The sequence below is a fragment of the Rhinatrema bivittatum genome, chromosome 2 (genome assembly GCF_901001135.1).
Source record: "Rhinatrema bivittatum chromosome 2, aRhiBiv1.1, whole genome shotgun sequence".
NCBI classification, from domain to species: Eukaryota; Metazoa; Chordata; class Amphibia; order Gymnophiona; family Rhinatrematidae; genus Rhinatrema; species Rhinatrema bivittatum.
The window spans coordinates 781559809-781576454 of NC_042616.1; the positions used below are offsets into that span (position 1 = coordinate 781559809).

General features: G+C 44.2%; 1 protein-coding gene across 1 annotated transcript in view; it reads right to left on the minus strand.

Annotated features, from left to right (window-relative positions):
- The window catches only part of ZFAT (zinc finger and AT-hook domain containing), a 466784-nt gene that overhangs the window by 130911 nt on the left and 319227 nt on the right, over window positions 1-16646 (minus strand). Inside the window, exon 13 of the mRNA XM_029592065.1 lies at window positions 15833-15939. Coding sequence (XP_029447925.1) covers window positions 15833-15939 — 107 coding nt within the window. The remainder of the gene's footprint in view (window positions 1-15832; window positions 15940-16646) is intronic.

Here is a 16646-nt window from a genome sequence, read left to right on the forward strand (position 1 = left end):
AATACATCCCCCGCCCCCCAATTCCAGCTCACCCTCACCAGGCTCCTCCCTCCTCCTCCCTCCCCACACCAACAACCCATCCACATCATAGTCTCTTCCCTCTCCAGGCACCACCATGCTTTCTCAACCTTCCTTTTCTCTCATTCTCTTAATCTACCTTCCCTCTCCCTTCCTTACCTCGCTGCATGGGAATACTCAATTTTATATTTGGGGAGGGGGCTTCATTTTCCTCTTTCAGCTGTACTCTCTACACCCCCTCAGAATGCTCTGCTCCCCATTTCCCACCAACCTGTTCTCTGTTCCCCTCCCAGTTCTTCCCATCCTTGCGTTCCCCAGAAGGTTTCTCCTTACCCATCCTTAGCCAGCTGCCCTCCTCTGCAAGCTTGGATCACCCACCCCTCATCAGCAGGTTAGGCTTCCCTTCATTGGCAGGCTCTGCTCACCTTTCAATTTGAGATTCCCCTCCTCTGCACTCCCTGAGCCCAGGCTCTATTTTATTTTTCTGGAACTATCCCGGCCTCCTCCCGGCACTCACAGATTCCAGTCCAGCGCTAGTCCCATGTCTGCAGAGTCCACATAAGGCAATCCATTACTTGCATGCCCTGAGCCCTAGCAGCTCAGCAGTTAATATCTCCCCAGCTGCAGGGCCACAGCTACATGTGGTGCTTCTGCCCTTGATTTGGAAACCCCTGAGAAAACTGCTGTCTCCTGTGGGTATAACAGGGGAATGTTTTATTTAGTTTTGCAGCAAAGGGAGCAATGTTCATCTTAAGCCCTGACCACAGCCCCTCTCCATAACGGAGCTGCTAGTTTTTAAGAGATATTGAGCCTATGATATCACGAACCACCACAACCTTCTCCCCTTTCCCATTCCTTCCAGTAAAATACCTTATTTACCCCGGTGACTGGAGGGCTGGAATCACGGCAGATACCATCTGCCCCTCCACCTTTGACCTTGCCCTGCGAGCATAGAAATCTTCACCAGACTTAAAGTAGACAAGTTTCCAACCTTTATGTCTGTAGTTTGAGACTATCCTTGGTTTCTGCTAGTTCTTGGCTTTTTCAATTTCCTCTCTGCCTTATACCTTCCTTTTTCTTTTAAAGCTTATTTTCTAATCATTTTTATTTTTTCTCCATGCGTATAACTCTTTCTATCCACCAGCTGTCTCTCCACAGGTCATTATCTTGCGCCGCTGAAGCATATACGATTGCCTTTGAGGTCACCAGGCTTACTAACCTGAGAGCATATGCATTCTTATACGCATTTTGTGCCACTGAGGATTTGCTGAATATTGTATAAGGGAAAATAATTCGTCATGCAATCAGCGATTGACCAGAAAGTAGAACTTTAAGTAGATATTTGCACTGCCTGTGCGTTGATATATGTGGCTTGGGTATGCAAAATGTTATTTTGCCTATGATTTTACTATTAAAAAATTAATGAATTAAAAAAAGATTAAGCAGGACCTGAGATCCAAAGAACACTCATGGCGTAAACAACCTTCCCTCTCACTTAAAGCAGCTTATAAAAATATGCTACACACTTACAGACAAGCCATTCTCCAAGCTAAATGAGACTTCTACTCAGCAAAAATTCATGATTATCAATACAATTCGAATGCCTTATTCACGTACATTGCAGATCTCACAAAATCCACCCCCCCTACATACGAGGCAAACGCCAGTGATAAATGCAAAGAACTAGCATTGTACTTCAAGAACAAAATCGATAACATTCTCCTTCGCTTACCCACCAAACCTGCTTCCCCACCAAACCCTCTCCTACCGCCCTGCTCCCCAATTACAACAGGAACAATCTTGGGTCCTTCGATCTCACTACTACCATGGAAATTGAGACCATTCTAAAAAAGATGAAACCTGCTACCCATATCTCAGACACCATCCCTTCTAAAACCCTTCTCTCTATCCCCTCCACCATTGCTAAACCTATTGCTGATTTGATTAACTGCTCCATCAAATTTGAATCATCCCAGACCCACGTAAACTTGCTGTCGTCAAGCCACTCCTCAAAAAACCCACCCTTGACCCCATAGACCTAGAACATTTCCGGCCTATTTCCAACCTGCCCTTCCCTCTCTAAAATCCTTGAAAAGGTAGTTAACACTCAACTTACTGACTTCTTAGAAGACCACAATATCTTACATCCATCACAATCTGGTTTCCATAAAGCCCGTAATACTGAAACATTATTAATAGCTATGACAGACACCATCCTGAAAGGCATGGACCGTGGAATCTCAAACCTACTGGCCCTCCTAGACATTTCAGCAGCCTTTGATACTGTCAACCACAAAATCCTAATTACCCGCTTAGCAGAGATAGGTATCTCAGACACAGCCCTAGCCTGGTTCTCCTCCTATCTCAACCATAGAGAGTATCTAGTAAAAATTGATAAGCATGATTCCGTACACATCCCTATCACACAAGGCGTCCCTCAAGGCTCCTCCCTATCATTCACCCTTTTCAATATTTATCTCCTGCCTCTTTGCCATCTACTCTCCGACCTAGGCCTGAAATTCTTCTTATATGCTGATGACGTGCAGATTCTCATCCCCATCAACAAATCCCTCGATGAATCCATGCAATTCTGGGAATCATGCCTTGCCTCCATAAACTCCTTACTCTCGAACCTCCACCTAGCTCTTAATGCTTCAAAAACAGAACTCCTCATTATCTCCAATCACCCTGACCGTATTTCCCCCCCCCCCCCCACGTTCAGAACACAGCCACAGCCCACACCCTCCTTCAATCCGTAAGAGACTTAGGTGTCTTCATGGATCAACACCTTAACTTCAAACCCCACATCAAATCTCTCCTTAAGGGGGGCTTCCACAAACTTCACATCCTGAGAAAACATTAAACTCCTCCTCCACATTCAAGATTTCCATACAGTACTTCAGACCACCATATTCACGAAACTGTACTACTGTAATTCCCTCCCTCCTGGGCCTTCCCACCTCCACTATCAAGCCCCTCCAGATCCTGCAAAACGCCATGGCCAGGGTCATAACCAATACCCGCAAAAGGGATCACATCACCCCCATATTAAAGGATCTGCACTGGCTGCCTGTATCCTACCGCATTCAATACAAAACCCTCACCATACTACACAACTCTTTGTACAAATACAATCACACCTGGCTAGAGGAAATGCCACGTTTCCGCTCCACTGAACGCCCCACCAGAACTGCCCTTGCAGACACCCTACACACCCCATCTCTCAAAACTGTGCATCTTTCCCTCACCAGAGAAAGAGCCTTTTCTATTGCTGGCGCCTACCTCTGGAATTCCCTCCCCACTTCCCTCCGTCTAGAGCCATCCTTACACAATTTTAAAAAAGGAATTAAGACATGGCTCTTCAAGCAGGCCTACCCCGATACGAACCAAACATAGCCAGAAACCATGACCCACCCTTTCCTGTACCCGCTGTAGCTCCGTCCCTGTAGCTCCTCCCCCTGTACCCCTCCTGTAGCCTTCCCCCTAGAACCCACCTTTTTAACTCCATTTTAACTCCATTATATTTGGATTATATTCCGTTATATTTTGCATTGTTGTTTGCAGCCACTACAGGTATTGTTGCTTGCAGCCTTTTCAGGCATAAGATGTATGTAGTTCCTGTTGTACTCAGTTTATGATCGTCCTTTCCTTCTGCCTACCCTCTAACTTCCATTTTTAGTTCTTTCTCCCTTCCCTCCTCTTCCCTTTCTGACCTGCCCCTCTTCCCCCGCCCCGTTCATTGTAATTTCCTTTCTTCAGTTCATTGTAAACCAGTATGTGTTCTACGAATGTCGGTAAATAAAAGTTTATAAATAAATAAATAAAATAAATGTTATATGATTAGAATGTTAATGTAGAAAAATTAAACAAAAAATCTTTTGTAAAAAAATACCACTGTTTGATAAATTAGTTTATTATGTAATCATGTTTCATTTTTGTAGTGTTGTACAGAGTCTGTATTTTTGGACTACTTCTAGATAACTAAAATACCATACAGATTGTACTATATATACATACATATACACACACACACACACATACATATATATATATATATATATATATATATATATATATATATATATATATATATATATATATATATATATATAATTAGTATATTGGATCCAGGCTTTAAACAAAAATGTGAGTACCTAAATGGCATATCTGTCAGAGAACCTTAAAAAGAGGTAACACCACTATTTTAAAAGATTTGAAAGACACTTCATGAAGCAAGCTTTATTATATAATGGCAAAGAATATCAAAACTATTCAAAAGATAAAACTGGCACAATAACAAATATACATAAAATTTGTCACCTGTCCTAATCAATCATTCCTCATTCACACCACTTCTAAACTCTGTATAGTGTTATGCATATGTAGTGTATATAGATATTTACATAAAACATTGTCAAAATACTAGTAATGAAACAATAAATCACTTGCAATACAGCTGGACTTAGTGAATTGTAAAGGAGTCACATGGATGACACCTTCTTTAGAAAGGGGATATAGGGGGGTCACGTGGGATGATCTGCTAGGGAGGACGTGTTCTCCCTGAGCTCCGGGTGCCACGGACTTTTTCATACCTTTTCTACCCCCCTGAGGTGACGAATCGGCACAAGAGACGCGTGTCGGGAAACGGCCCATGTCGATTGTACATTATATGTACAAAACCCCACCAACCATGGCTGCACGAGGTGGCAAAAAAGACAAGGAAAAAGACAAGCTGAAGCCCGCGGATTCCAAAATGGCGCCGAGCCCCGGCGCCATCAGCCTGGCGGTAGCGACGCCACTTACCGTGGACACGCTCAAGGCAATGCTGGATTCCACCTTAGATGTCAAACTTGCGGGGATTACTCACCAGCTGGAGGAGGTAAAGTCCTCGTTGGCGGCTCTGCAGCCGCGGCTCGACGGCTTGGAAGACCGGATCGTGGGGTTGGAGGAGGGGCTACAGGCCCAAACAGAGAAAAGTGGCGCGCAAGATAAGTCTCTCCAGGACTGTTTGCAAAAAATGGATGATTTAGAGAATCGACTTCGCAGGGATAATCTGAGGTTCCTGGGGCTCCCGGAGGCGGTGGACGAGCGCGGCTTGGGGGACTTTTTGGAGGAATGGTTGCCAGCGGCGGTAGGCCTCCCAGATTTGCAAGGGACAATGAAAATAGAACGTGCGCACAGACTGGGGGTACGCCGAGACTCGGATAAGCGCCCTCGTATAGCTATCGCCAAAATTCTCAATTCAGCTATAAAACAAAAAATCTGGATGGCATATAGGCGGAACCCAGAGGCGAAATATAAAAGCCATATTGTACGGATTACACAGGATTATTCGGCGCAAGTCTCACAGCAACGGAAAAAGTTCTCCCCAATGTGTTCCCAGCTATTTGAGAAGCGTATCAAATTCGCCCTCATTTATCCTGCCACGCTGAAGGTTGGGTGGGAAGGAAAAACCCACCTCTTTAAGACCCCTGAGGAGGCGAAGAAGTTCGTGAGCTCTCTGGAAAACAGGCAGGGGCCAAGCCCATGATGGATTACTATTTCTCACTTTGGTCTACTCAGGTATTACTTTAACAATGTGCGGGCCCTGGTCTCGTTGGATTCGGTGGGATCCCGTTGCCACATGCCTCTCACACTATAAGCCGCTGGCCCTACCGGAGAGGGCTACAGCGTTTTTTCACGATCTGGTATACCTGGGATGGTGATGAGTGAGCGCGTGTGCCAGTATCCGACATGTTATACACCAAAAGACTATGTTAGACTCAAAGTTAGACTGTTGTTTTGCTAGGTCTCCTGTTGGGGATTTGGACTCAGTTCTTGTTGTCCGTGGCACCCAGACATCCTAAGCGGACCTCCCAGATCGGGTGCATTTCTTTTTTGTGCCCGGTTGGCAATATGCTAATCTTGTATCATTGGGGTAGGGGGGGGGAGGGGGGGTTGGGGGATTGATTGGGTGTATGAGTATGGCGGGTGTAAGTGGGAGCGGGGATCTACGGATGGACTGATGCAATGTGTATGGGCTTACCTGTGGGTGGGTGAGACGGGCAGGAGGATGACAGTTCGTGAGACCTTACTGGTGCTAGGGGGCGGCTGGGACCCTCTCCACCAGGAGATATTGCAGAAAGGAATGTTAAGATCACTTCATGCTTGGCTGGGCTCATGCCGAAAATAATTTCATGGAATGTACACGGTATGGGGTCTCCCATTAAACGCAAGAAAATATTAGCTCATTTAAAGCGATTGCATGGGGAAATCGCTTGTATACAGGAAACACATCTCACTTCCCTTGAGAGTCAAAAGTTGAAAAGAGACTGGGTGAGAGAATGCTTCTATGCGGCGTCTACACACCGTAAAGCTGGGGTGGCTATACTGATTAGTAAATCTGCGGATTTGGAAGTGGAGCGCTCCATTGCTGATTCCAACGTACACTATGTGTTAGTCATAGGAAAGTGGAGGGGGCAGAAGATCACTATTGGTAATGTGTATGTACCCACTGACAATCCACAGAAATACTTACGCTTGTTCGCGGATGTGCTCCTCTCTCACCAGGAGGGTCTTCTGTGTATTGCAGGGGATTTCAATTGTGTGTGGGACAATACACTTGACAGGTCGACACAGCGCGGGTCTCGCTTGGGGGCTCGGGGTGAAGGGGTGAAAAAATTTTGTGATGTGACTGGACTGTTGGATGTCTGGCAAGTCCTCCACCCTACGAACCGGGAATATACCTTTTACTCGAACCCACACCAGACGTTCTCTCGCATAGATTATATTTTACTGGCTCAGGACGCTCTTGGGAGGGTGGACAGGGCAGACATTGAAAATCCGGTCATTTCAGATCACTCCCCGGTATCGGTAGTTCTCAACATTGGTCAACAATCTGGAGGAGACCGATGGTGGCGATTTCCTAATACAATGAAGGGGGACAGGGAGTTCAGACAGTTTCTGATAACCAAATGGACGGAATATGCGAGGGACAATGCCCAGCATGTGACTCAACCTCAGTTGTTTTGGGAAACGGGGAAAGCCGTGTTGCGAGGCGAAATAATCAGCTATATGAGTGCCAGGAACAAGCGCATGACGAAAGATATTCTTCATTTAGATGTTAGGACTAAGCAGGCTAGACAGACCTTTCTATCTTCTCCCTCGGAACCCCACCGACAGGCTTACTTCCACATCCTTCATCAGCTCAACACTGTCCTACACATGAGAGCTTGCAATGCACTTCAAGTAGCCCACCACAATTTCTTCAGATATGGCAATAAGGTGGGAAGACCTATGGCCAACCTAGTGAGGAGGACTAGGGCTCGGACGGCGATACAGGCCATGCTTAATACTCAGGGGCAAAAGGTCACGGACCTTAGGGCTATTGGGAAAGTTTTCCATTCTTTTTATACCACTTTATATGCGGAGGACCCCACCCCCGGGGGGGGGGAGGAACAGTCTTTCTTTTCCAATCTACACACCCCGTGCTTGTCATCTCAGCAACGGGAGATTCTCAACCGCCCCATTCAGACATACGAAGTTCTCAGAGTCATAAACGATATGGCATCGGGTAAATCCCCTGGGCCCGATGGGTATTCATATAACTTTTTTAAAATGTTGAGAGACCATTTGACAGTCCCATTGACGAATTTTTATGTGGATGGATTGCTGCAGCAGAGCTTCCCATTAGGCTTTAATTCTGCTCATATCATAGTTTTGCCAAAGCCGGGGAAAGATCCTCATAAACCGGAGTCATACAGGCCCATATCACTGCTCAACTGCGACCTAAAGATCCTGGCGAAGGTCTTGGCAGACAGATTGGCGTTGCTGTTGCCCCTACTTATTACGGAGCAGCAGGTGGGTTTTGTCAAGGGTCGCTCGGCTACTGGTCATATTGTGCGACTATTATCGGCTATGACGATGTGTCAGCAACATACAGTGCCTGCGTTGGCTATTGGCTTTGACAGTGAAAAGGCGTTTGACAGGGTAGCCTGGTCATACATGTTTTCAGTCTTGGAGCGATATGGTATATCGGGGAATTTTGTGTCCTATTTAGGGTTATTATATCATCATCCTCACTCCCGCATTATGACTAATGGTTTGTTATCAGACCCAGTGGCTATCCAGAGGGGAGTACGGCAAGGCTGCCCACTGTCTCCTCTTCTTTATATTCTTACAATTGACCCATTATTACGTAAGATACTGACGCACCCTGACATTTGGGGTTTCAGCAAACGTGGTCAGTCTTTCAAAGTCGCGGCCTTCGCCGATGATGTCCTGGTTTTCCTGACTCGCCCACAACGTTCTCTATTTTACTTACTACAAGTACAGGAACTTTTTGGGGTATTTGCTGGCCTCAAGATTAATAGGGACAAGTCGGAGGCCCTGGATGTGGGGCGCAACTTGAGGGAAACTTGGGAGGGGGAGTTCCCGCTAAAATGGGCGTCTGATACCCTTAAATACTTGGGGATTATTATACCTAACCAATTGGATACTATCTACCAACTGAATGTCCACCCAAAGCTGACTTACCCGGTTGATACTCTGAAAATGTGGAGGAACTTACCCTTGTCGTTCAAGGGCCGGATCAGTCTTTACCAAATGATGATAGAGCCTAAATGGCTTTACCTCCTTCAAATGTTGCCGCTGTGGCTTTCCACAGCTGATCTGACTGTAGTGACCCGGGCCCTCCAGAATTTCTTGTGGGGGGGCAAGAGAGCTCGCATTCCTTTGGGGATGCTGTGCCTCCCCCCTGATCGGGGGGGGGGGGGGTTGGGGTGCCCAACCTCAAAATGTATAATTTAGCCTGCAATTTACATTATGTCAGGGATTGGATATTCGGGTCTTCTCACTTTCTGCCCCACTCCGTTTTACAGACCTGGTATGAAGTCCCCTCGCTCAATTTTTTGCTTCACGCAGGGCTCACGGAGGTTCCGGCACATCTCAGATCTCACCTGCTAGTGACCACGTGCCGAGCGGCCTGGGCCTGCCTTTGCCACATGTACCGTCAACCACCTGGTATCACGCCTTTTTTACACATACAAAATAACGGTTATTTTATACCGGGGGAGGGGGAAACTCCCTTTAAACGATGGAAAGCGGAGGGACTCATCTTTCTCTCTCAATTGTTCGATCCGTCCACTGGGAATTTATATAGCTTTGGGGATCTCCAACACCAATTTAATATCCCACACACTGATTTCTATGCCTTCTTACAAATTCGCCACTTTATGCAATCCTGTGCTGAACATTGGAATGATTTCTCACGCCACACTGCCCTCAGACACCTTCTCTGCACAGCGGCTAATAAGCCCCCCAAAATCTCGGGTTTTTATAAAGAATTGGCTCAACCGAGAGAGATAGGTCACTTGCAATCCCTATACCAGAGATGGTCCAATTGGAGTGAGCTGGACCTTACTTATGAAGATTTTTTGAAATGTTTTGCGACTATTCCCGAGATCTCCATTAATGAGGATATGAGGGAGACCCAATACAAATTCTTATGGCGGGGATATATTCCTCCCAATCAAGCCTATAAGGCTAATCTTTGTGATTCTCCTATTTGCAGAAAGTGTGGAAAGTCTCCAGGTACTTTTACCCATGTTTTTTGGACTTGCCCGAATATCCAGTCTTTGTGGCGGGAGATCAGCTCCTTTTGTGCTCGTCTTTGGCAATGTCAGCTACCACAGACACCTGCATTTTGGCTGTTTGGGGTTGTGTCCAGGGACATTATGGCAGGTCCCCGAAGAGCACTATTGAAAGCTTTTATGCTTAAGGCGGCTCTCATAGGCAAGAAAGTGATCCTTACAAAATGGCTGGATGTTGATGCCCCAACGTGGGATATGTGGTTTACACTGTTTCTCCGACTTTTTACTCATGAAATGTATATCTGTAATCACCAATCCTCCTTGCATACCTCAGATCTTGCACTTCTTTGGGCACCTTTTCTTAGGTACTTACAACCCACCACAGGATAAGGTAGCGGGCTCTTTGTGATACACTGCATTGGCCATCACTGATTTTTCCTGTTCTTGTACAGTTCATGCAAAGGATACACTCAAGTGGGAAGGGAGGGGGGGATTGGGGATGGTAGGGATGGGGGTAGGAGGGGGGAGGGGAGGGAGATGGGGCTTAGTTACCCTTGGCTTTGATGGGTCGATGTGCACCCTATCCAGCATTAGGCTCCTGTTGTGGGAATTGCCTCGTTGTTTGATTATTGCAAGACGAGCTGAGCTGGCTGGTTTATTACGCTCAGTTGCAGTACTTAGTTTGGACTGTAAACTTTACTTACCTGTTCGATGTAGTATGGTAACCTACCTTGTACTTTGTACCCACCCCAAGCTCATTCCTTAATTTATAGGCAGGTGCCACTTGCACAAAAAAAAAAACCCAAAAAAAAAAAAAAAACCCCATCAACAAAAACTTTATTGAGAATTCGATCAGACCCCAGTAGGCCACTACCAGACATATAGTGAATTCACTAATACATTTAGAGGAACTTAGACACATTCCTACTCCCATAGCAACCTAAAACTTAACTAGGAACTGATCAAAATTGAGATGAAGGCAGCAGTCCAGCAGCAAGAGGGGGGCTTCCCAGTCTTTTGCATCGAGTGTCACATGTATGATTTTTTACCCACCGGTGAGAAGTTGTACATGTGCATGCGATGCAAAGAGCTCCTGGCTCTCAGAGAACGAGTCCGATCTCTGGAGGCTAGAGTGGCAGACCTGGAGGAGCTGAGGGAGACAGAGAGGTATATAGATGAGACCTTCAGGGACATAGTAGTCCAGTCCCAACTTCAGACTGGCAGCCCTGGTGCTGCCTTGGAGGAAGAAGGTCTCATAATGGGAGAGCACCAACCAGATGTAGCAGGAAAGGATCCTGTAGCAAGGACCTGCTCTCTAGGTGATGCATTGTCCTTTCGCACTGAGGATATCTCCCCAAGGCCTACTGCCCAGGAGGGAAGGGTTAGGTCGGCCGTCATAGTTGGTGATTCGATTATTAGGAATGTAAATAGCTGGGTGGCGGGTGGGCGTGAGGATCGCCTGGTAACATGCCTACCTGGTGCGAAGGTGGCGGACCTCACGCGTCACCTAGATAGGATTTTAGACAGTGCTGGGGAGGAGCCGGCTGTCTTGGTACACGTGGGCACCAACGACATAGGAAAATGTGGGAGGGAGGTTCTGGAAGCCAAATTTAGGCTCTTAGGTAGAAAGATTAAATCCAGAACCTCCAGGGTAGCATTCTCTGAAATGCTCCCTGTTCCACGCGCAGGTCACCAGAGGCAGGCAGAGCTCCGGAGTCTCAATGCGTGGATGAGACGATGGTGCAAGGAAGAGGGATTCAGTTTTGTTAGGAACTGGGGAACCTTTTGGGGAAGGGGGAGTCTCTTCCGAAGGGATGGGCTCCACCTTAACCAGGGTGGAACCAGACTGCTGGCGCTAACCTTTAAAAAGGAGATAGAGCAGCTTTTAAACTAGAACAAAGGGGAAAGCCGACAGTCGCTCAGCAGCGCATGGTTCGGAGAGATGTATCTTTAAAGGATACTAATGATGCATTAGAATTAGGGCATCCCGACAGTGAGGTTCCAATAATTAGAAAAGTAGTCCAAGTGCCTGTAACTAAAAACTCACCTGAGCTAAAAAATTCTAACTTATCCCTATCAATTAAAAAGCAGAATAAAAATACAATCAAAAAACAAACTTTGAAATGTTTGTATGCTAATGCCAGAAGTCTAAGAAGTAAGATGGGAGAATTAGAATGTATAGCAGTAAATGATGACATAGACTTAATTGGCATCTCAGAGACATGGTGGAAAGAGGATAACCAATGGGACAGTGCTATACCGGGGTACAAATTATATCGCAATGACAGAGAGGAGCAGTCGGGAGGAGGTGTGGCTCTTTATGTCCGGGATGGCATAGAGTCCAACAGGATAAACATCCTGCATGAGACTAAATACAAAATTGAATCTTTATGGGTAGAAATCCCTTGTGTATCAGGGAAGACTACAGTGATAGGGGTATACTACCGTCCACCTGGTCAAGATGGTGAGATGGACAGTGAAATGTTAAGAGAAATTAGGGAAGCTAACCAAATTGGTAGTGCAGTAATAATGGGAGACTTCAATTACCCCAATATAGACTGGGTAAATGTATCATCGGGTCACGCTAGAGAGATAACGTTCCTGGATGGAATAAATGATAGCTTTATGGAGCAATTGGTTCAGGAACCGACGAGAGAGGGAGCAATTTTAGATCTAATTCTCAGTGGAGCACAGGACTTGGTGAGAGAGGTAACGGTGGTGGGGCCGCTTGGCAATAGTGATCATAATATGATCAAATTTGATTTAATGACTGGAAAAGGAACAGTGTGCAAATCCAAGGCTCTCGTGCTAAACTTTCAAAAGGGAAACTTTGATAAAATGAGAAAAATTGTTAGAAAAAAACTGAAAGGAGCAGCTACAAAAGTAAAAAATGTCCAAGAGGCGTGGTCATTGTTAAAAAATACCATTCTAGAAGCACAGTCCAGATGTATTCCACACATTAAGAAAGGTGGAAAGAAGGCAAAATGATTACCGGCATGGTTAAAAGGGGAGGTGAAAGAAGCTATTTTAGCCAAAAGATCTTCATTCAAAATTGGAAGAAGGATCCAACAGAAGAAAATAGGATAAAGCATAAACATTGGCAAGTTAAATGTAAGACATTGATAAGACAGGCTAAGAGAGAATTTGAAAAGAAGTTGGCTGTAGAGGCAAAAACTCACAGTAAAAACTTTTTTAAATATATCCGAAGCAGAAAGCCTGTGAGGGAGTCAGTTGGACCGTTAGATGATCGAGGGGTTAAAGGGGCACTTAGAGAAGATAAGGCCATCGCGGAAAGATTAAATGATTTCTTTGCTTCGGTGTTTACTGAAGAGGATGTTGGGGAGGTACCCGTAATGGAGAAGGTTTTCATGGGTAATGATTCAGATGGACTGAATCAAATCACGGTGAACCTAGAAGATGTGGTAGGCCTGATTGACAAACTGAAGAGTAGTAAATCACCTGGACCGGATGGTATACACCCCAGAGTTCTGAAGGAACTAAAAAATGAAATTTCTGACCTATTAGTAAAAATTTGTAACTTATCATTAAAATCATCCATTGTACCTGAAGACTGGAGGAAAGCAAATGTAACCCCAATATTTAAAAAGGGCTCCAGGGGCGATCCGGGAAACTACAGACCGGTTAGCCTGACTTCAGTGCCAGGAAAAATAGTGGAAAGTGTTCTAAACATCAAAATCACAGAACATATAGAAAGACATGGTTTAATGGAACAAAGTCAGCATGGCTTTACCCAGGGCAAGTCTTGCCTCACAAATCTGCTTCACTTTTTTGAAGAAGTTAATAAACATGTGGATAAAGGTGAACCGGTAGATATAGTATACTTGGATTTTCAGAAGGCGTTTGACAAAGTTCCTCATGAGAGGCTTCTAGGAAAAGTAAAAAGTCATGGGATAGGTGGCGATGTCCTTTCGTGGATTGCAAACTGGCTAAAAGACAGGAAACAGAGAGTAGGATTAAATGGGCAATTTTCTCAGTGGAAGGGAGTGGACAGTGGAGTGCCTCAGGGATCTGTATTGGGACCCTTACTGTTCAATATATTTATAAATGATCTGGAAAGAAATACGACGAGTGAGATAATCAAATTTGCAGATGACACAAAATTGTGCAGAGTAGTTAAATCACAAGCAGATTGTGATAAATTGCAGGAAGACCTTGTGAGACTGGAAAATTGGGCATCCAAATGGCAGATGAAATTTAATGTGGATAAGTGCAAGGTGATGCATATAGGGAAAAATAACCCATGCTATAATTACACGATGTTGGGTTCCATATTAGGTGCTACAACCCAAGAAAGAGATCTAGGTGTCATAGTGGATAACACATTGAAATCGTCAGTTCAGTGTGCTGCGGCAGTCAAAAAAGCAAACAGAATGTTGGGAATCATTAGAAAAGGAATGATGAATAAAACGGAAAATGTCATAATGCCTCTGTATCGCTCCATGGTGAGACCGCACCTTGAATACTGTGTACAATTCTGGTCGCCGCATCTCAAAAAAGATATAATTGCGATGGAGAAGGTACAGAGAAGGGCTACCAAAATGATAAGGGGAATGGAACAACTCCCCTATGAGGAAAGACTAAAGAGGTTAGGACTTTTCAGCTTGGAGAAGAGACGACTGAGGGGGGATATGATAGAGGTGTTTAAAATCATGAGAGGTCTAGAACGGGTAGATGTGAATCAGTTATTTACTCTTTCGGATAGTAGAAGGACTAGGGGACACTCCATGAAGTTAGCATGGGGCACATTTAAAACTAATCGGAGAAAGTTCTTTTTTACTCAACGCACAATTAAACTCTGGAATTTGTTGCCAGAGAATGTGGTTCGTGCAGTTAGTATAGCTGTGTTTAAAAAAGGATTGGATAAGTTCTTGGAGGAGAAGTCCATTACCTGCTATTAAGTTCACTTAGAGAATAGCCACTGCCATTAGCAATGGTTACATGGAATAGACTTAGTTTTTGGGTACTTGCCAGGTTCTTATGGCCTGGATTGGCCACTGTTGGAAACAGGATGCTGGGCTTGATGGACCCTTGGTCTGACCCAGTATGGCATTTTCTTATGTTCTTATGTTCTTATGTTGATGTATGGTTATGGTCCCATCACTGGGATTATGTGAACAAAACTCAATAAGCAGAGTTAAAAAAAAAAAAAGAAAGGGGATATAGCTGAACCACAGTCCCCAAGAAAGGATACTCTAATTGTTTCATAGGAGTGTTGTCTCAATGATGATTCTGTATTGTGTGTAGTTTTTGTTATTCCTCTGCTTTATCCTGGGTTCTTTTTGTCCCTACAAAGGCCTCTGTTTCGCCATGGAAAAGGCTTCTTCAGGGGAAAATATGGTTCATAACTATTCTTGCGATGATACCATGGACTGTATTTAATCTCTTGTTGTTGATTCTACTTTATTGGTCGATTTTGCTAATTCAGTGTCTCAAGACTTCAATTGTTAATTAACAGCTTGCTAAATGCAGCATAATCCTCTGTGGATTTTCAATGTCTTGTTAGCGTCTTGGAAACCTTTACTTATCTTTTTGCTGGAGCTGTACCTGGAGCAGACTTCAATGCCTTCTTGCAGTCCAAATGCTGTGATGTAGTTTCACACTGGGGCTCTTAGCTGTTTGTATCCAGTGGTGATTTGTATATACTTCCCTTGACACCATGCGACTCATTTACAATTCACTAAGTCCAGCTGTATTGCAAGTGATTTGTTTCATTACTAGCACTGTACATATTTTGACAATGTTTTATGTAGATATCTATATACACTATATATGCATAACACTATACAGAGTTTAGAAGTGGTGTGAATGAGGAATGATTGACGGACAGGTGATAAATTTATGCATATTTGCTATTGTGCCAATTTTATCTTTTGAATAGTTTTGATATTCTTTGCTAATGTATAATAAAGTTTGCCTCATTAAATATCTTTCAAATCTTTTAAAATATTAGTGGTGTTACACACAGTATAAGAACTCAATGGTCTAGATTTTGATATAACTTGAGATGTCTTTAGCAAGGGTGCCAGAAACGGGTTGGCATAAATTGACTTATTTGATTGACTGATCACCATTCAGTTTATAAACTATCATACAAGTTACAGTGGAAGTAAAAAAATATATTAAAAAAAACAAAACACATAATCCGCCAAACTAGATGGAAGAATGCAATTCATCTATTCTGCCCTGACTTATTAGAGATGTTTAATAAGGGTTATGTCTGTTACCTGCCCATCATGGTCTACCACTTTCAGCCCATGCTTGTTCTTAAGATGTCTGTTGAATTCCCATTTCGTGCCATAAACAAAATTGCAAATGGGGCACTTAATACCACCTGTAAAACATAGAAAGAAAATGATGAAAGAAAAAATGCACCATCCTTTCCAAACCATTGACTAATAAAATATTTTAGTTATTCTTTTAACAAATAACATTTTCTGTGAAAATTATGCACCAAACACATAAAAAATCAGTTTGCACCTCTAGCAACCTGTCTAGCCTGCTAGATATGTTTATTTTGGTCCCTCAATACTGGATGCCTACTTTGATTCTCTTATTCCGATGAGCAAATACATGGTTCTAACATCTATTCTACAAGAACAGAAGAATTAAATTGCCATGATTTCCACTAACTTAACAGTTTATCATCAGCATCACTATTATAATTTCAGCAAATGCTACATAAGGAGGGAAGGGACTAAGGGCAGACGTTGAAGAAAAGAAAAATGGAGAGTTGGTAGAGGCAAGGGGAAAGACCTGTGATGAGGAGTGATGTGGAGCTAGAGGAATAGAAGGAGGAAATGGAGTGGATTGGAAGGATAGGCGAGAAAGAAATGGAATGGGGGTAGGTTAGAGAGCTCCAGTGGCTGCACACATTGCACACCTGGCCGCAAAGACTGCGGTGCTGCCACCATTCAAGGCTTGGCAGGAGCCTGTTCCGTGGTTGCTCACCACTGTGTATGGCCTGTGCTGGCATAACAAGCATTTACAAAACTCCCGAGTCAGCACTTCCTGGCTGCTGATTGAAATGTATTTGAGGGT